This window comes from Denticeps clupeoides, chromosome 6 (assembly GCF_900700375.1).
Source record: "Denticeps clupeoides chromosome 6, fDenClu1.1, whole genome shotgun sequence".
NCBI classification, from domain to species: Eukaryota; Metazoa; Chordata; class Actinopteri; order Clupeiformes; family Denticipitidae; genus Denticeps; species Denticeps clupeoides.
Window position 1 is genome coordinate 18,562,108 of NC_041712.1, and position 20,872 is coordinate 18,582,979.

The 20,872-nt window shown below is 42.1% G+C and overlaps 2 protein-coding genes across 6 annotated transcripts; one reads left to right on the forward strand and one right to left on the reverse strand.

Annotated features, from left to right (window-relative positions):
- Positions 1 to 2,645: 2,645 nt before the first annotated feature.
- Positions 2,646 to 11,134, forward strand: LOC114793119 (titin-like). Of its 4 annotated transcripts, none has more exons than XM_028984830.1 (12): positions 2,646 to 2,758; positions 4,411 to 4,436; positions 4,939 to 5,047; positions 5,228 to 5,365; positions 5,590 to 5,667; positions 5,770 to 5,820; positions 5,896 to 5,973; positions 6,190 to 8,842; positions 8,924 to 10,221; positions 10,356 to 10,394; positions 10,512 to 10,617; positions 10,699 to 11,134. In XM_028984830.1, exons 2-12 carry the CDS (start codon positions 4,424 to 4,426, stop codon positions 10,795 to 10,797), a joined length of 4,662 nt encoding a protein of 1,553 aa, XP_028840663.1. In that variant the 5' UTR covers positions 2,646 to 2,758; positions 4,411 to 4,423; the 3' UTR covers positions 10,798 to 11,134. The 4 variants fall into 4 exon arrangements, with proteins under 4 accessions (XP_028840663.1, XP_028840661.1, XP_028840659.1 ...); XM_028984828.1 differs by having other exon boundaries at positions 6,190 to 8,554; positions 8,627 to 10,221; XM_028984826.1 differs by having other exon boundaries at positions 6,190 to 10,221.
- A 60-nt stretch (positions 11,135 to 11,194) lies between these two features.
- On the reverse strand, positions 11,195 to 19,793 carry plp1b (proteolipid protein 1b). Of its 2 annotated transcripts, none has more exons than XM_028982305.1 (7): positions 19,638 to 19,793; positions 16,501 to 16,687; positions 15,350 to 15,506; positions 14,995 to 15,172; positions 13,934 to 14,007; positions 13,669 to 13,734; positions 11,195 to 12,687 (listed from the first exon to the last, which is right to left on the reverse strand). In XM_028982305.1, the coding sequence occupies exons 1-7, from the start codon at positions 19,639 to 19,641 to the stop codon at positions 12,613 to 12,615; spliced, it is 741 nt and encodes a 246-aa protein (XP_028838138.1). In that variant the 5' UTR covers positions 19,642 to 19,793; the 3' UTR covers positions 11,195 to 12,612. The 2 variants fall into 2 exon arrangements, with proteins under 2 accessions (XP_028838138.1, XP_028838137.1); XM_028982304.1 differs by lacking the exon at positions 19,638 to 19,793 and adding an exon at positions 17,311 to 19,537.
- Between the last annotated feature and the right edge of the window lie 1,079 nt (positions 19,794 to 20,872).

Below are 20,872 nucleotides of genomic sequence, written 5' to 3' on the forward strand. Positions count from 1 at the left end.
GATTTGGTTGGGGTTTTCAGCTCCCACAACAGCTAGAGAGGCAGAGTCAGGTTCTCCTCATAGCTGCATGATGACGGAGGAAAGAGCAAGTTGACCTATTTCTAAGGCTGGTCAAGCTCCAGGTTAGGTTAAGTGGTGATGCCCTTTTATAGTGGTTCTGATTTGGTTTTCACACTGAATACACCTTCCGATGCAATCGTATTCCTAATATAGATATATTTTATAGTTGACTGTGATATGTTGTCAGTTTTGCTGTCCAAAACACACCAAGTGAGGACATTAACTGTACTAGATTGAAGATATTAATAGAAATAATTGCACTTCATTTAAACACACAGTCTCCTTACATTCCACTAGAGGGAACCTAAGTCACACAGTTTGAGAACTAAGGACGTAGCTCTAACAGTAGGTAAGTTGACAGGCTAATTTTGAGAGAATTAAATCTTGGGGCCAATACAGTTGGTTTTATTCATCTTGGACAGCCTGTTCCTGCCTCCACATGACCTATATGATAAGGTTCTGCAAATGGATGGATGATAAGTGTATGCAAATTTCCATTGACTCGTATAAAATGTTGTCCTATTTAGTCACATTATTCAGTTAATTCACACTTAACAAATGTCACACGTACGGATGTTCTGTTACAAAATACAAAATACTGTGAGGATTCTATGATTTCATAATATGTGCAAGACTGCAGCCATTCGGATATTCAAACTGGAGGACCCAGTCTGATCCTAGCTAAACTGGGGTCCTAAACAGAAACACCCAAGTGGCACCAGAGCAGAAAAAATGTCACTAGTCTGTTATCACCATGTGAGGGAGCCCTTCTCAGGAATATTTTTTTGGGGTAGGGTGAAGGTGCTCCCTTGTCAGGAACTCAGAGTATGACTTTTCTTTTATGCCTCATTTCAAAGAGACTCAGCAGAGTTGCAGAAACAGTCAGTGAATCTTTTAAAGCAATCAGAAATAATGAATGAATTCCAGTTGTTGCCAAGCAACACATTACCAACAGGGTAGCTTATGGTAATTAACATTGTTTGGGTTTTGTGAAATTCTGCTGTTATAATGCTTCTAATGCATCGGAGATATGAATAGTTATCACTAATGCAATGCCTCTTGTGCCATCAAAATACTTCACTGCTGCAGCATAAATCCTCCAAAAAATGCAATAGTCTTCCACAAAGTGTAATATTTTTCATTGTCTCAGCCCTACCTGCTTTAGGCTTCTTATCTTATAAACATGTAGTTGTGCCCTTCATGAGTCAAATGTGTCATTACCTTAGGCAGAGTCTCTATTGGACCTCAGCCCACCACTGGGCAGCAGGCTATATGACATGAAGGTCAAACTGCACAAGTTGCCCAGTTCAGGACATACTGCAAGCCATGGTAGACATACATTTACAGCATTTATCAGACGCCCTTATCCAGAGCGACTTACAATCAGTAGTTACAGGGACAGCCCCCCCCCATGGAGCAACTGAGGGTTAAGTGTCTTGCTCAGGGACACAATGGTAGTAAGTGGGATTTGAACCTGGGTCTTCTGGTTCAAAGGCAAGTGTGTTACCCACCTTGTTGTCTCTGGATTCAGAACAAAATGTCTCCTCTGCCGGCCCACCATTCACCCATCGTATGCACACACACACACACACACACACACACACTCACAGTGCACACAGTGCATACAAACTTACAGTGCCCTGGACCATTTTGACCAATGATTAGATGGTCTGCAGTTTTGGCCAATTGGCCCAGTTCAGGTTCTGGATGTTTTTTTCTTCTTCTCCTAATGTTGGTGTTTTGATTATGTTAATTAAAGCTCTGATCCTAGTTTTGCTTCAAATATTCATAATATTGTATTTGCTGCACAATAAAGCTAAGCTCTTTCTGTAATGTACTAATGCATCAAGGCCATGATAAAAGAACCATGACCTACTTTTCTGATACAGATTTTTAATTAATTAATTAATTCATTCATTTATTTTTACAGATACAGATAATAGGACAGTTAAATACACGTGTCTATAATATCAACAAAAACTAACCTTCCACTAAGTAATATGGGACATTCTCCACTGAGGATTGCCAAGCATCATATCAGAAAATCATGAATCAGTTCGCTTTTTCAAAAGTGTTTCTTTCTTAACATAGCGACACATTGGAAAGTAATGTTTATCTACCATTGGTGTGACATGACCCACATATGGAGGCGCAATAACATCACATGTAGGTGTCAATGAAATCCAACCTGACCTGGTCCAGCCAACTCCAGAACTGCATACGAAAGTGTCTGAAATCAGATTTGAAAAGATCAGGCGCTTGTGTTCATGCTGCTTAGAAAAATAAGACATCTGACCCATGTCGCATGTCAGCAGAAATTGGATTTGGGGAGCTTTCACCCAGTAGTGTGAAGACACACACACACACACACACACACACACACACACACACACACACACACACACACACACAAACTTCAAGCTTCCCCTCCTCCCATCTGTTATTTCTTGATTGTTTTTTCCCCTTAAATTTACACTTCCATTTTTGTGTAGCGTGTGTGTGTGTGTGTGTGCATACATGCAGGTGGGAGGAAGTGTGATCGGTATGATAAAAACCCTCCCCTGGCTCATTCTCAGCTTGTTTCAGTCTCTTCTGCCTCACAGGAAACCTGACTCTGAGCGATTGCAGCAGCACCTGACAGTGCGCTTCACACACTACCACACACACTGGTTACACAGGCACAACTGGATGTGCACAGGTTAGAACCTCTGACCACACATTGGTCCGAACTTCTTTCCTTCCTTCTTTCTTTCTTTCTTTCTTTCTGTCTTTCTTTCTTTCTTTCTTTCTGTCTTTCTGTCTTTCTTCATTGTTTGCATGTGTAGCTCGTTTTTTTTGTTTCAAACATCATGGTAATAAAACAAAATATAAGATTGTCTCTAGTGAATGTGACATCAATAAAATGTAAGATTTGGATAAAATGCCTTTGATTTAATCTTGAGGATAAAAAGAACAGGAATAAGTCTCTACTCAGGCTGTTGATGTGATGAATCTTCATTGTGTTTCTTTTTTTCCCCCACTGGTCTCCAGCAAATGAATGCGTAGCACGAAAGTCAGTAATTAGCAGCCAGGCGGATGCTGTAGCTTCTCAGAGGCATTAACTGCCTTTGGACGGCCTTTAAAGAGGTTGGGAAAACTGATACAGCTGACCACAGATGCAACTGAATAATAAGAAATGCGCGCCTTCGCTTCGCACAGCGGACATGATTTTGACCAGCACTGAATGCTAATTACATGGTAATGTAATTATGGCTGTATAATTATGCTCATGCAATTATTACAGTACACTTGCTGCTATCACTGTGATTATGCAATTGTGACTCACGATTTTGCTACTCGCAGTTAACGGAGAAAAAAAATGACTTGACTGCGTAATAGTTGGGCATTATTTCGGACGAATGTGACAGTACGGCGCCGGGGTCAGTTGTGCAGGTGCGCTAAAATTAGCCAGCGCTGCTTCTCTGCCTCTATTCTGCATTAACGGGCCTGCCGGGCCGTCAGGGTCCTCTGTAGTACAAAAGCTCCGTGCTCGTGATGCTGAAGAGGCCCACGCGCTGCCTATAACTACTGTGACAGCAATAAACTGACAGGGCAATGTTATGTTGGGCTTAGTTTTTTTTTTAAATGTGATGAAATAAAAAAAAAAAAAACACAATGAAAAAGGCTCATTTTCTTACGTGTGCATGCGTTTCAACAAAACAAACTTGCTGGAATGTAGCAATACCTGCTTTTTGGTTAGTGCTGCGATGTCAGGCGTGTAAAGTATTGTATTGTGATGAAATGGTGCAGCGGCCCGTAGGCGGCAAACAGCACATTATTTCCCTGAGGCTCAGCAATGTTTACATACGGACTCTTCATCCCCCGGCATACTGCAGGTTAACTAAAGCTGGAGTTCATTCACCTCGGGCACTTTGGACATACTTAGCGGATGAGAGCCTTTGTCTTGGTATTTCTAGTATTTGTTTCTGGGGAAATGGTGCCTAAGGCTGCACACTCATCTAACTGAGATCCGAGAAGCGACTACTAGTCTTTCTGTTCCTACACTACTGACATGCCACATTAATGTCAACCCTATTTACACACTCAATACTTTTAGTTTTAGAATTCTTCAATTTTGAAGAAACTGTAATAAATGTCTCAGCGTACTTTCCGGCTTGCAGAGTGTGTGTTACCATTACTATAACATTATGTACAGTACATGTTTGTGATATACATAGCTTTAATTCTTAAGAATTTTGTGCAATATTTGTATGGAAATATGATTAGTTTATTATCATTTGAATTTCTTTTTTTTAAGGGTAAGGTTTTCATGCCAGTTGTATTTTATTGTTCTCTATATGTTTACCCCAGGTGAAGTCCAATCATGGCCAGTAAAGGTAAGCTGATCTCTTTTCCAGATAAACTCACAGAATCTATACACATATGTGCCAAAAATTAAACCATTCAAAATAAATGAATGATGAGATATTGCACACACTTTAGTTATATGCCATTATTTTTACCCTCTACAATTATTGTCAAATCTCTCACTTCTGATTTCCATTGGTTACTTGGAACACTTCAGTGACTTCCACAACACACAGGTTCTGTTTTTGTCACACGCTGTTGGATCAGATGCTGCCCTGCTGGGACAGAGTGCACTGAATTCTCGCCTTTGTTCCAACACAGCGACTTCTGGAGCTGTTAATTGGCCAGTAAAGTCTGAACTGGGAATCCAAGCATTACACTCAAATAGTCTGAAAATCCCCATAGATTACAGGCCATGCTGAAGGCTGCCACTGCTGTGGTCTGAATGAGCACTGAATGCTGTGTGTTTGGGTGCCTCGTTCCATTTGGAAAGGCATCTGGACAGAGAATGCTGTGTGTTGCATGCTCTAGATGTGGACAGACAGGCAGTGTTACGGACAATGAAGGTACGCACCTTGGTGAAGGCGGACAGCTGCTGGATCCATTGCCAGCCAGATACAGAGGAGAAGACAAAGCCATGGTAACCAGCAGAGCAACATTACAGCCATTATATAGCAATTTCATAGTTTAGTAGGCTAATTATGTTATTTACCACTTTATATATTATATACATACACTGTGTATAAAAAAAATAATAAAATTCCTCAGAATTTTGTTACAAATGCTTATTGTTCTCTTCTCTTTCACTTTTGCTTCGTAGGAAACCAGATATACCATCAAAGCTCCAAATCACTCCAATCACCAGTCACAGCCCCACCTCTCCTTCTGGATCTGGATCCTTACCAGCTGATGGCACAAATCTAGGTCTAAGCCCCGAGAACCCAATCTCCAACAGTCGGTGAGGCATGAAATTACAGACATTTCTTCACACTGACATTAAAGACAACATCACAATGTCAAATATGGTTTGAATGCTTTGAGCACATGATTGTCATGTAATCTGAATCTGAAATAATGGCATTTACGTCTCCACACCTACTATTGTTGGCACTGACTGTATCTAAACTACACTGCTAAGGCTATAATAACACTTAATTTTCTCTTTGCACCAATTTCCATCAGAACCAAGGCCCCCAACCAAGAGAAACTAGTAGGAGCTCGTCAAAATTCATATGTTTTGTCAGCTCTCAAGAAATTTGAGTAGGTGTCTGACATTTCCTCATGTGTGGGTACATATCTTACTGTGTTTGATTTTAAGCATCAACCTTGGGTGTTGTATTTCATATGTGGTTACATTGGCAGGTCTCCCACTGTCCCAACAAGTAAGGACAATCCTCCCTATTATGCCAAAAGGTAATATTGTTCAAGGCTGTTGATGATACTGATACTTTAAAGTGAACTGTGAATGAAATATATCTATTTTTTAAGGATAAAAGTAGTAGGTGAGACAGAGTCAAAGAAAAGTGCAGCAGGAGCTCAAGGCCCAAACCTTGAATCATCAAAAAGGTAACACACAACAGATAATCAAAATGATATCAGATGATATTACAAATCTCAGAAAAAAATGAATGTTTTCTACATATCTAAGACTGTTGTAGTTTGCCCACTGAACATAAATGTACAAATAGGCATAACATAATATTACAAAGACATAAAAAATAATATATTATGACTTTTTTGTAATGTGGATTGTATTGAATCACTTGTTTTATTTGTTGCCAGTGATGCTACTCAAGTGAACCCTGTCAAAACACTACCAGCAGAAAATATGCAATATGCAATAAAGACACCTGCAGTGCCAGTAGCTGAAACTGTAGTGAAGTTGCCTGATGTCCCATCTCTAAAAGAAGTATCCAAAACTATTGATGTCACCCCTGTGAAGGAAGAAGTTAAAATACCTGATGTCACCCCTGTGAAGGAAGTTTCCAACACACCTGATGTCACACCTGTGAAAGAAGTGGCCAAAACTTTTGATGTCACACCTGTAAAGGAAGTCATTAAAACACCTGATGTCACACCTGTGAAGGAAGTGGCCAAAGCACCTGATGTCGCCCCTGTGAAGGAAGTAGTTAAAAACTCTGATGTCACACCTGTGAAAGAAGTGGCCAAAACTCTTGATGTCACACCTGCAAAGGAAGTCATTAAAACACCGGTGGTAACACCTGTGAAGGAAGTGGCCAAAACTATTGATGTCACACCTGTAAAGGAAGTCATTAAAACATCTGATGTCACACCTGTGAAGGAAGTGGCCAAAACCCCTGATGTCACACCTGTGAAGGAAGTAGTTAAAACACCTGATGTCACCCCTGTGAAGGAAGTAGTTAAAACACCTGATGTCACCCCTGTGAAGGAAGTAGTTAAAACACCTGATGTCACACCTCTGAAGGAAGTACTTAAAAGACCTGATGTCACATCTGTGAAGGAAGTGGCCAAAACTATTGATGTCACATCTGTAAAGGAAGTCGTTAAAACACCTGATGTCACACCTGTGAAGGAAGTAATTAAAACACCTGATGTCACACCTGTGAAGGAAGTCATTAAAACACCTGATGTCACACCTGTGAAGGAAGTGGCCAAAGCACCTGATGTCGCCCCTGTGAAGGAAGTAGTTAAAAACTCTGATGTCACACCTGTGAAAGAAGTGGCCAAAACTCTTGATGTCACACCTGCAAAGGAAGTCATTAAAACACCGGTGGTAACACCTGTGAAGGAAGTGGCCAAAACTATTGATGTCACACCTGTAAAGGAAGTCATTAAAACATCTGATGTCACACCTGTGAAGGAAGTGGCCAAAACCCCTGATGTCACACCTGTGAAGGAAGTAGTTAAAACACCTGATGTCACCCCTGTGAAGGAAGTAGTTAAAACACCTGATGTCACCCCTGTGAAGGAAGTAGTTAAAACACCTGATGTCACACCTCTGAAGGAAGTACTTAAAAGACCTGATGTCACATCTGTGAAGGAAGTGGCCAAAACTATTGATGTCACACCTGTAAAGGAAGTCGTTAAAACACCTGATGTCACACCTGTGAAGGAAGTAATTAAAACACCTGATGTCACACCTGTGAAGGAAGTGGCCAAAACTACTGATGTCACACCTGTAAAGGAAGTCGTTAAAACACCTGATGTCACACCTGTGAAGGAAGTTTCCAAAGCCCCTGATGCCACACCTGTAAAGGAAGTAGCCATAACTCCTAATGTCACACCTGCAAAGGAAGAGCCCAAAATGTCTGATGTCACACCTGTAAAGGAAGTAGCCAAAATACCTGATGTCACATCTGTGAAGGAAGTGGCCAAAATACCTGATGTCACATCTGTGAAGGAAGTAGTTAAAATACCTGATGTCACCCCTGTGAAGGAAGTTTCCAACACACCTGATGTCACACCTGTGAAAGAAGTGGCCAAAACTTTAGATGTCACACCTGTAAAGGAAGTCATTAAAACACCTGATGTCACACCTGTGAAGGAAGTGGCCAAAGCACCTGATGTCGCCCCTGTGAAGGAAGTAGTTAAAAACTCTGTTGTCACACCTGTGAAAGAAGTGGCCAAAACTCTTGATGTCACACCTGCAAAGGAAGTCGTTAAAACACCGGTGGTAACACCTGTGAAGGAAGTGGCCAAAACTATTGATGTCACACCTGTAAAGGAAGTCATTAAAACATCTGATGTCACACCTGTGAAAGAAGTGACCAAAACTATTGATGTCACACCTGTAAAGGAAGTCGTTAAAACACCTGATGTCACACTTGTGAAGGAAGTGGGCAAAACCCCTGATGTCACACCAATAAAGGAAGTAGCCAAAACGCCTGATGTCACACCAGTAAAGGATGTGGCCAAAAGTCCTGATGTCACAGCTATAAAGGATGTGATCAAAACTTCTGATGTCACACCTGCAAAGGAAGTAGCCAAAACTCCTGATATCACACCAATAGAGGAAGTAGACAAAACCCCTGATGTCACACCTGTAAAGGAAGTAGCCAAAACTCCTGATGTCACACCTGTAAAGGAAGTGCCCAAAACACCTGTGGTCACATCTGTAAAGGAAGAGGCCAAAACGCCGGGTTTCCTTTACTTACAAGCAGTAAAGGAAGTGCCCAAAACTCCTGATGTCACACCTGTAAAAGAAGTGTCTAAAGCCCCTGATGTCACACCTGTAAAGGAAGTGCCCAAAACTCCTGATGTCACACCTGTAAAAGAAGTGTCTAAAGCCCCTGATGTCACACCTGTAAAGGAAGTGCCCAAAACTCCTGATGTCACACCTGTAAAAGAAGTGTCTAAAGCCCCTGATGTCACACCTGTAAAGGAAGTAGTTAAAACACCTGATGTCACACCTGTTAAGGAAGTAGCCAAAACTCCTGATGTCACACCTGTAAAGGAAGTGGCCGAAACGCCTGATGTCCTTTACTTACAAGCAGTAAAGGAAGTGCCCAAAACTCCTGATGTCACACCTGTAAAGGAAGTGGCCAAAACGCCTGATGTCCTTTACTTACAAGCAGTAAAGGAAGTGCCCAAAACTCTTGATGTCACACCTGTAAAGGAAGTGGCCAAAACGCCTGATGTCATACTTGTAAAGGAGGTGACCAAAACTCCTGATGTCACCCCTGTAAAGGAAGTAGCCAAAACTCCTGATGTCACACTTGTAAAGGAGGTGGCCAAAACCTCTGATTTCTCACCTGTAAAGGAAGTGGCTAAAACTCCTGATGTCACACCTGTAAAGGAAGTGTCTAAAACCCCTGATGTCACACCTGTAAAGGAAGTGCCCAAAACTCCTGATGTCACACCTGTAAAGGAAGTAGCCAAAACTCCTGATGTCATACTTGTAAAGGAGGTGACCAAAACTCCTGATGTCACCCCTGTAAAGGAAGTAGCCAAAACTCCTGATGTCACACTTGTAAAGGAGGTGGCCAAAACCTCTGATTTCTCACCTGTAAAGGAAGTGGCTAAAACTCCTGATGTCACACCTGTAAAGGAAGTGTCTAAAACCCCTGATGTCACACCTGTAAAGGAAGTGCCCAAAACTCCTGATGTCACCCCTGTAAAGGAAGTAGCCAAAACTCCTGATGTCACACTTGTAAAGGAGGTGGCCAAAACCTCTGATTTCTCACCTGTAAAGGATGTAACTAAAACTCCTGATGTTACACCTGTAAAGAAATTGTTTAAAACTCCTGATGTCATACCTGAGAAGGAAGTGGCCAAAATGCCTGATGTCACAACTGTAAAGGAAGTAGCAAAAATTTCTCATGTCACATCTGTAAAGGAGGTGGCCAAAACCCCTGATGTCACAGCTGTAAAGGAAGTGGCTAAAACTGCTGATGTCACACCTGAGAAGGAAGTGGCCAAAATACCTGATGTCACACCTGTAAAAGAAGTAGCCAAAACTCTTGTAAAGGAAATACCTAAAAACCCCACAGTGGGACCTGCAGAGAGTCAAATATCTGTTAAAAATACACCAACAGAGAAAAGCTCTCTTCTCAAGACTGGCCTTGTGGAACAAGCAGTACCAGCCCAGAACTCTTCTGAAAAAGTTGAGAGCATTGTGGTTCAGAAAAGTCCAGAACAATCTAAAGTGAAATCATCAGGTGACTCTTTGATGACACCTCATTGTGAAGAAAAAGTCATACCTTCTACAACATCTACAACTGAAAGCACTCAGCCTTGCATTAAGAATGGTGTCAAAGAATTGGCTACACCATCAGCGGAGGTTCCCATAATGAAAGCAACTTCTGCAAAGCAGGCAGTCAATGTTGAACTCAAGTGAGTTGGTCAAATATAAAGGAAACATCTGGAAGAAGATGTAATCGATATTGAGTTTTACACAGTGCTCCATATATTTAAGTTTCATTAGAGTTCACCAATGTTGCATTTTAAGACCATTTTTAATGTTGCAGAACCGAGCAGCAGGTCAAAACTCCAGAAGTCCCAACCGTGTAAGTACAGACCACAAAACATATATTCCATTGATCAGAAATCATAACAGTTTTCTATTCCTTGATGTTAATTATCGATTCATTAATTAAAAGACAGTGCTGATCTTGACGTTGCAGAATCAAGGCCAAGTCTGTATGCACTTACTGTAATGGGTTGATCAATAGCAACGTCAGGATCCTTGTTAGCAATCCTACAATCTGCTGCCATCCTGACTGCTTCAAGGTACGCCTATTTATCTGTTTTTCTTTTGTATTAGAAATAAATTGAGAAAAAAGGTTGAATTAACTGTTGTTTTTTTTGTAGTGTGGATGCTGCCAAAAGCCTTTGGGTGAACTGGATACTCCCATTTACTTTCACCATGACATTGTTCACTGTGAAAGCTGCTTTGATGCAGCCTTCTGAACTCATTAATCACACTAGGATCGTTCTAGGATGGTGGGAGTGAAACAGCCACCACCAGGAATTCAGATTCAGTCTATTTTTCTAACATCTTCTAGGGATCAGGGCACTAGGGCAGGGTTCTTTCAATCAAAGGGTTATGCCAGCCCTCAGGTGTGTAGCCTCTACTTTTCGTGATTTTTTTTTTAAAAAGAACATTTGTCTTTTGTCTGTTTGAATTGAATTTACAGTATTAAAAATATGCTGTTGTTTTAATTGTCTTGAATACTATACTTGTCTGCTGTATATTAAATATATTTTAACCTTTATATATTGGCATTCAGACTGAATGCACTGAAAACTTGTGTGAAGCCCAATCATTTGAACTTAATTTAAAAAAAAAAAAGAAAAAGTGCAAGAGCCGAAGGCTGAAACTGAACTTTAATTGAGGATCAATACACAGTCAGATTTACAGAAATCCACTTTAGTACAGACACGGCAGGTTCACAAAGGAAAGGGTGAGCCTAAACTCTTCTGTGTAAGAGCGAATACTCCCAACTGCGTTCAATATTAACATATTATTAACACAACTATGTTCATTTGGTTTATATATATGTACAGTATACATAGCACCATTGTTGAAAGGGTCTGCGTTTGAACTATGGTTAGTTGTAACTCGCTGTTTACATATCAGCTTGTGTAGGTCGGTTCTTACTACAATACATCATGAACAAAGCAAGGGGCGAACCGTAAGGGGTGCTTCAGAGGCGGCTGCCCACAGATTACATTCCGTCAGTGTGCTGAGGACCCTGGCGCAGCCTGCCATTTGCCCGCGTCAGTCTCCATGGTTGACGTTTCCTTCTCATTTTCCGCGTTTACTTTCATTCCCTTCGTCAGGAACGGTCCAGGCTGTCCGTTCTCATACATGCTCTCTCTGGCTTATTAGCAATTAGTCAACACATGATCTAAATACCAAATTTTCATTATTTAGAGAAAGAAAGCAATGGGAAAAGACACGCAAAGGGTTTAGAAAGTCGAATCAGTTTTTTTCAAATGGGGAATAGGAATGTTTTAAAAGCTTCTATCCAGTATTATATTTTTTATCTGATGGTAGCATAAAAATTGGCTTAAATTGCTTGGCTACAGAGCACTTGTACTTCAGACATTAATGCAAATCCCCCTTGCTGAAAAACTGACTGCATTTAAATGAAGAGAAAAGGGAAAAGAGCCAAAGAAAGACAGCGTGGAGAAGGAGAAGAAGGAGCTCGACACGCAGATAAGAGAGAGGGGGGGGTGGAAGCGAGACAGTGCAACAGCGCGGCACGCCACAGTCCCGCGGCCACACCGGGAACCTGGTAATAAAGCTCAAATTAAAAGCTCACATCAAACGTGGCGGCGCACATACAGGCTGCATGATTTACAGAAAAGGTGTGATAAGTGGCACCGAAATCCCCATCCCTGAAGAGAAAAAAAAACGAACGAAATGCTCACCAGGCAGGCTGGACACAGGAAGCAGAGAAGCTCGATTCAACCCTGATCCTGACTCTAATCCCAAACCTGCCTGCCACATCTCTCCGGGACACTCTAATTCTCAGTCTGACCCCCCACAAACAATTAGGCCTTTAGGGAAAGCAGCAGAAACATGCATGGCATGGGGTTGAGTTGCGCCTTGTCTGGTGACTTGCTGTTTTCCCCCGAACGAGGCCACATTTCTCAGGATTAGAGTTTCATGACGCTCCTTGGTGGTTTCTCCATGGACCCGATTGCCGTGATGACAGAGATGAGGAAAGCGCAGCAGTAAGCATCAGGGATGAGATGGGGCGCCTAGAGACATGGTGCCTAGCAACGCATCGCCTTCCTGCCCAGAAATCGCAGGACTGCATAGTTATAAGTGGTGGCTACCACATAGAGGAACTAAAGATGGGGAAGAAAGAGAGAGACATGGAATAAGAATGTACAATTGTGCGGTGAGAATAAGACCAGTGATCAAGTTATGTCTGAAGATGCAGAGGTGCAAGACAGAAAAGGCGAGAAGAGAAACCAGCTGAATAAGATGTGTACCTTTTCATGCATTCTTCAGATTTGTACTATAAGAACTTGGTGCCTTTATACTACTCATTTGCTTTCAGTTACCGTCTAACCTACTCTAACCTACTTCTAGTTCATCCAAAATTACAATTTCATGAAAAAGGTCATTTGTTCTACAAATTTAATAACAATAGTCTTCAGACCTAAAAAAAGACAAGCCTTCAGAACCAAGTGAAGAAGCTGGACATTCTAGTATTCTGAATAATTTGTTGATTGACTGCAGGCATTCTAATAATTTAAGACACTTGTAATAAATATGCATATCTTAAAGCTAACTTTTGCAATTAAATTCTGAAAAGAAAAGACCCATTTCAAAATATTGTATTTTGACCTGTATGCTTGTTTCTTTGTAGTCGGCTAATGGTCAGTTGGGAATTCAGTTTGTACATTTGACTAGACATCCTAATAAAACAATGAAATAATATATTTGGTTAATTAGCAGCAAACGACACATTTAACACACACGACTGAGGACGAGTTTAACTGATGATTGCTGGAGACTTGGCCTGAAGAGAAAAAAGGCGTCACTGTCAGGTTCGTGTTTCCTGATGACTGAGATTTTAAAAAGAAGAGGAAAGAAGTTTAAAAAAAGTCTAATTATTTTTTGCTACTGCCAAATGTCCTCATGATCAAACATTCTCCTTGAAGCGGTACAAGAGTCTTATAATGAATTATTTATTGTGGCGAACTGAAGTGAACACGTTCCTGTAATTATATTACATATTAACAGTGTAGGTTCTGATTGTAAAAGTTCTGTGGTTGGATATTTTGACATTATCACTCCCGGTGCCATCTGTCTTCACTCACCAGTGCCAGAAGTGTCACCCCTGCCCCAGCAAATGCCGCAACGTACAGGTCATAGGTCACAAAGAACTGCCAACACAAGACAAGTGCAATGCCATTAGACCTCTGCAAAACATCACGCTTTCACAGCTCAACAGAAATCCAGCCAACAGTTTCATTGCTGCAGCAAAGAGGGTGGGTGAGAGGAACAGAGCGAGAATGAAAAAAATGAATGTTCTGAATGTTCCACTGTTCTCCTGGATCTGTGATGCTTTTCTGATTTTCTCACCTCTTTGGTTTTGCAGATGGATGCCAGGGTCATTCCACAGACCTTTCCTGGCATAGCGCTCCAGGGGAGCAGCCCTGTGAGGAGGTCTCAATTAGAATAATGTGTCAAAATGGCAACACTTACACTGCTAGCAGAGGCAGAAATGCACGTATAATTAAATGCTTTATTGTTTAATATGCCACACACAAATGCACTCACACACAGTCTAATTTGCAAAGCCTCTTGAATAAGAAGCATATAAAAAGCAATAAAATGCTAATGCACAAAAATGCAAAGCTACTGCTAGACTCATGTTGGGAAATGTGTGAAATCAGTTTTATACACACACACACGCACACACACACACACGCACAAACACAGTACAGGCCAAAAGTTTGGACACACCTCATTCAATGTGTTTTCTTCATTTTCATGACCATTTACATTGGTAGATTCTCACTGCAGGCATCAAAACTATGAATTAACACATGTAGAATTATGTACTTAACAAAAAGTGGACCTGACCTCCACAGTCACCGGACCTGAACCCAATCGAGATGGTTTGGTTTGAGCTGGACCGCAGAGTGAAGGCAAAGGGGCCAAACACCTCTGGGAACTCCTTGAAGACTGTTGGAAAACCATTTCAGGTGACGACCTCTGGAAGCTCATCGAGAGAATGCCAAGAGTGTGCAAAGCAGTAATCAGAGCAAAGAAACTAGAATATAAAACATGTTTTCACCTTTTTTTGTTAAGTACATAACTCCACATGTGTTCATTCAGAGTTTTGATGCCTTCAGTGAGAATCTACCAATGGAAATGGTCATGAACATAAAGAAATCACATTGAATGAGAAGGTATATATATATACAGCTATAATATATATATATATATTATCAGGTTGTGCCCAATTTCAGATGCATCATCTGAATCAACCAAAAAACTCCTTCACTGTCCATCTCATTACTTACGTAGGGATTGTCTCTGGTTGTGGTGAATATCACATTTCTGTCATAGGTTAAACCAAAAAAAGGAAGTACACAAAACAAAATGGCTGCATTCATTGTGCTAACTTCTTCACGTACCATATTGCCTAGCATCCATGCAAACCCAGGCATGCTGGTTGAGGCTGGTGGTTGTCTCAGACAGGATGTTGATGGTGTAGCAGGTGTCCGCCATGTTGTAGAAGAAGTAGACCGGGATGGCGGAGAAAGCGAACACCCCCAGCCAAATAATAGCCAGGATGTACGTCACAATAATGAACTGGGGAGGGGCAGAAATGAGTCAAGGTCACATGAAGCTAAACGAGGTCATTTAAAAGTTCGCATCTGCTATAAAAACAGATCTATGCATTTGAAATGGCACCTTTTAAAACACGCCCTCTGGTTAACTGCAGCAGTTATGAGATTAAACAGGACGCAGTAAAACACAAACACACACCGTCAGGCTGAGGCAGCGGCCGCACTGCGTGCTCCTGAACTCCCCGAACTTCTGCTTGACGGCGCTGGTGGTGTAGAAGCCCTCTGCCAGCAGCAGAATGCCGTACAGGAAGAAGAAGGATGCCAGGCCGTAGATGACATACTGGAAGTACTTAATGCTGCAATGCACAGAAGCAGAGATCTCTTAACGCTGCATTCGCAGCCAGAAGCTGACTTAGAGGAGCCGATCAATTCCAGTAGCACGCTGAGCTATAGACCAATGGAACAGAGCACCACAGAGATCCTGATCCAGAGTCACATCATGTCAGGCTTAAATGATGAGATCCACTGCATTGGGTGAGAAGGTCCCAGCTCTGACACTCATGCATGACCCCTGACAAGCTGGATAGTTTTACTGGATCTGGCCCATTCCCTGCTTTCACATGTTGGGTCACTTGTCACCGTGTCCTGCGTTTTTTTTTTGTTGTTGAATGTAACAAGGAAGAAAGATATTTACCTTACATTTACCCTGAACAACCTCTTTCCCCTCTAGCTAACCAGCCGTGACCCTAACAATGCATCCCAGAAACAGCTAAAAGAGCCCGTGACCTTTGACCTGGCATAATGCAATATTGGGCCAGTGTCCTTGGCCAGCGGCAAGTTTTAATGTCGACAACGCTCTCATCTATTTGTCATTCACTGTCAGAAATAGCGGTACGGTAGGTGTCAAATCCCCCCGGGTATGGCCTAAACATTAGACTGTAAAGTATGTACTCTGTAGGACCAATTATTTGACCTTGATGTAGTTATGTATACACTTTCGAGGGCCAAAAGGCACACATATTTGCTCAAGAAGTTAAAGGCTCAAGGTACGTGGAACATTTCTAAAATGATGGACAATATCTGGAAAGTTTACATTAGCACCCAATTTCAAAGGACAGAAGAGCTGAGCTGAAGACTTTGTGATAAAATCCATTATCTTGAGGCAATATTTTATTTTTACAAAATACATTTTAACAAGCAACAGATTATTTTGATTAAAGGATGGCAGATTATATTATTCTTCACTGTGACCTTCAAGGTTACAAACCACAAGGACACCTAAATAATCTTAAGGAGACCCAATATATTAAAGGGCACTTTCCCTGCATAAAAAAAAAACGTGGAACTTACAATGACGCAAGGACAACGTAATCCTGAATGTTCCGAGCAAAGTGCGTCTCGACGAGGGTCTCGGTCTGCCCCAGTGCCTGGTGCCCGCAAATGCAGAAGAGCGCCACGCCCGCGTAGCAGAGCAGTGTGGCGGCTAGACTGGCATAGGGCACTGCCCCCAGGCAGCGCACACAGCAGTCGTAACAACCTGCAGGGGAGTAATATATCAACACACCCACCGCACACACCGCACAAACCACGCACACACACATCGACACAGCCAAATACCTTGTCAGTGCCTGTGCAAACTACACCCGCACAAACACACACACACACACACACACACACACCAATATGTGCTATGGCGCACTATACATGTGCTGGACTGGAAATCAGTTATCAACCTGCACACACTCAGTAAATACCCTGAGCCCAGGATCAACCATGCTGACAGTTACACAGATGTGGTCCCAGTAAGCAAACACATTTAGTCCATATTTGCTTCTGGATTAACGCACTTTTCGTTCTTTTTTTTTTTCCCTTTAACCTTTTCGACTGAAAAACTGAAACACATCAACACACACACGTACTTATTAGCACATGATATAAAAAGCAAGAGAAGCCCTGGATCAGCCAGGAAGCAGGATAATAAAACAGAAAAGGCTAGCACAGCGAGAACCCAAAAATCTATTACCAGGTAAAAAAAAAAAACGAAACAAAACCAACGTTTTAAAAACTACAAATCTCAGCAGCGCCTGGCGCAGCAGTGCAGTGAGCGGCACCGGTGGCAGTTAGTGGCAGTGGGTGGAGCAGCGGGGGTACCAGGCACACCTAAGGCTTTGCAAAGCCATGGCTGCTTCACTGGAAACATCTGCTGCTGATGACCGCAAACTCACGCCTCCAGCCCTTCAGAGATTGTTCCAAAGCCGGGTCCGTGCCAATTCACCCCCCCGCTGGCTAGAGGCTCGTTTTCCGGATTGTTCTGGAGCAGGGTTCCTCTCCGGCAGAAGGCTCGCTGTTGCCACTCTTAAATTTTTGGAGTGTTAAAAAAAAAAAACGCCCTCTCCTTGCGTCTGTCAGCGCTTCTGCTTCCAGATGCCACTTGTTAGCCCACTCGTACTCTCTTGTCCTCCCACCCCCTTGCTTACACTGTATCCTGAACCCACCCCTCACTGTAGGGCAGAAGGAGCCAGGCCCAGTTGAGGGGGTGCGGGAGGGGGTGCCCTACTCTTTGGCAGCCTGGTTAAGATGTCCCCTTTGTAGTCCGCAAACACAATGGCTTTGTCTTACCGGGGTGGCAGTGGCTGCACCGTGTGTGTTTCTGTGTGTGAGTGAGGTAAGGTTACAAAGGCGAGCAATGTGATGGCAACAAAGTGGGCCACGGTGCCACCCTGCAACCATCTACAAGCACACACATATATACACACACCAACAGAGCCGGCTTCAGATGGGCTAGAGGTGCCCGAGGGTGCCCCCTCTGTTGGCACCAAGACACCCGGTCCAGTGGTGTACGTCACACCACACCACCCAGTGTACTGAGAACCAACAGTGCATGTCTATGTGTGTATGCATGCATAAAATTTTTGAGATTTTTGGCCTGGAACTGGGTCAAAGCAGGGATCAGATAAGAGCAGAAGTATTAGAAAAATCCTTCTTTCCTTTTTTTTTTTTGCAAAGCAGAGCTGTTAACCTTACACCTCGAGGGAAAACAGCTTAATTATATAGAATGGAAATGCACATTCAGCATGCAAGCAGATGCATTCGCAGCATCTGGGTTATCTGATACTTTACATGCCGGCTGCGGCGAGATTAAAGGAACTGTTTGACTCTTTAAAACACGCAAGCGATTAAAAAATGTGTTAGAAGTTGTTTAAAAAGTGCAACAATGATGATGGCTGCAGTTTAGACTAATGTGGATTCTCGTTCAGCTGGTGCTGAGAGAGTATCTGCATTGTACAACACTTCATTTAATATGACATAAGAGCTGAAACAAAAATTCTAAAAACTGCAGCCATCAGTGCAGTGAATGACTTCAAATAATTTAGTTAAAACCTCGTCTGGAGGAATTCATGCTCAGAGCTGTTTTCAGTAGATATGTACGTATGTACAAAATAGGATATAGAATGTCCTCTATAATACCCTCTATATGGGGCATAATGAAGCCTGACACCAGGCAGATTTTGGAAACCGGTTCATGTTTTGATATTTTGATTTGACATGACATCAGATATGAATGTTGACTTTAATTCTGTCTACATTACATTAATGATCTTTCATCCAGTGCTGCTGTAGACATCCAGATTCTTTTTAGACCAGGATTAAACTGTCGCCATTTTAGAGGGGGTGTGTTGAAATGTGCATGGCAGATGTGTTCATATCAGCTTTATCTACAGTTACAGGTGATTACATTGACTTTTCCTTGTAAAATTGAGGTCTAATAAACTGTCAAGCAAAACCTTTGCTTTCACATTGTCTGCTCTAAACATTAGACTGGGTTAAGGTATCACCTGAACGCTTAAATCATCAGACCAGGGAATGCAAAGTGAGTCAATAAGAAATGAGCGATGATCAGAATGAATCCTCACAGACATCGATGGGCATTAGATACCAATGCAGAATCGGCGCACAGTGTGATTTATTGTGCTGTGTGTAAGTGTGTGTGTGTCTGTACATGGCTCAAATGTGAAGGAGGGAAAAAGAAAAAAGGCTCATTGTGAGCGATCATGTGCGCGTCTGTGTCCAAGGACCTGACATGACCCCTTCATGACCTTTGCATAAGGTAAACCGAAGCCAATCACTCTGTCCAGCCTTGGAAGTTAGTGCATTTAAGTGCTGCTCCACCAGCTTTTTAAAAAATATTAATGATATTCAAACATTTCAGATAAATAATGCGCATGCTTTTCATTCCACTGCAGTATTTACTATAGAGAAAATCAAGATATGTCTTGATATATGAGAACTCACAACCCCAAATGTACTTACAAAAAGGGAACCATGTAAAATGAAGAAATCGTTAATTACCAAACTATCCCCAGTAAATGATAAGGGTATTTAAAATATTCAACAAGCAGCAATTTTCCAGTGTGGATAAAAAACAAAAAGCAAATAATTTTATAAGCCCAACTGCATGTTTCCAATCAGAATGCAGACACACTTACCCATGAGAGAGAAGTGGGAGGTGGCTAGAGATGAGCGGAGTTTGGCGGCTCAGTGCGCTGTGTTATGGCGATAAGTTTAATCTCTCACGTCTCTTTTATGATTCTGACTCGTGCTTTTGTCCAGGCCAACAATGGACAGACCCTCTCTGCTCACCCCGCGGGGCCGATCTTAAAGACACAACGCCCCTTTTTTTTTTGCAGAGTGGTGCCACCACCACCACCGCACTTCTATGCAACAGACATGTCTGATTACCTCTAATCAGTTCAGGTAAGTGGGCAGAAGAGAGGTAGTATGATACCTGCCACTACCTTATACAAGTGGCAACCGGTGACTTTAATGACATTGACTGAGGCCCATACAGTGAAATTTCTTTTATTAGCTCCAATCCATCATCTAATGCAGATGCTTAAATCTGGAGTAATTTAGCTACACAAACGAACACCGTCAACTCGGCTGATTTCATAAACCTAATATAGGCCATCCCATAATGCGGCGGGCCACATGCCCACTGGGATACGCTTCGAATCACAGCGAGATCCACACAGCTGCGTTGGCACCGCAGATCCCAGGCTGCATACCTAAATCCCAATCCAAATTCTATAATCTTGGCCGTATTGCCCCAGCTGCAGCCCAAAGCCCAACTGCGCGTTCGGCCTGATTACGCCGCTGCTCACCAAACGGGTGAAGAGCCTTAATGCATTACCTGCAGAGCAGAGCGTGCAGCAGGTGGAGGAGGTGCCATAGACACCATAATACTATTGTGTACCCAACCCTCTCCAAGACTAATTTTGCACTGTTTGAACTCTTGTGTTGCAATTATGCACTAAACGTGCGTTATTTTGGCCCAAATTATTCAGGTTAATTTGTGCTCAGAATGTTGTACAATACTGTTTTTTATAAGAAGAGCACATGATATTAGACTGAAAACAGGGGTGCAACTACTGTGCATGCAGGAATGTGCACACAATGTCCGTCATAAAATGTTTACAATTCTTGCATTCTCACACACTCAGAAATGTAATAACCCAACTCGACACAAATCATCTTGTATTGGACATGTATAATAATACATGGACGGGCTCACTCCTGGAGATCTTTGGTTGCACCCCTGGCTGAACACATGTTGAAATAAGAGAAGAAGTAAATCTAGGACAATGTTCATAAGTATAGGGTTTTTTTTTTAAAGGGAAGATATTAAATGAACTGCAGAGAGCTGAGTGACCAATTTAGGTAA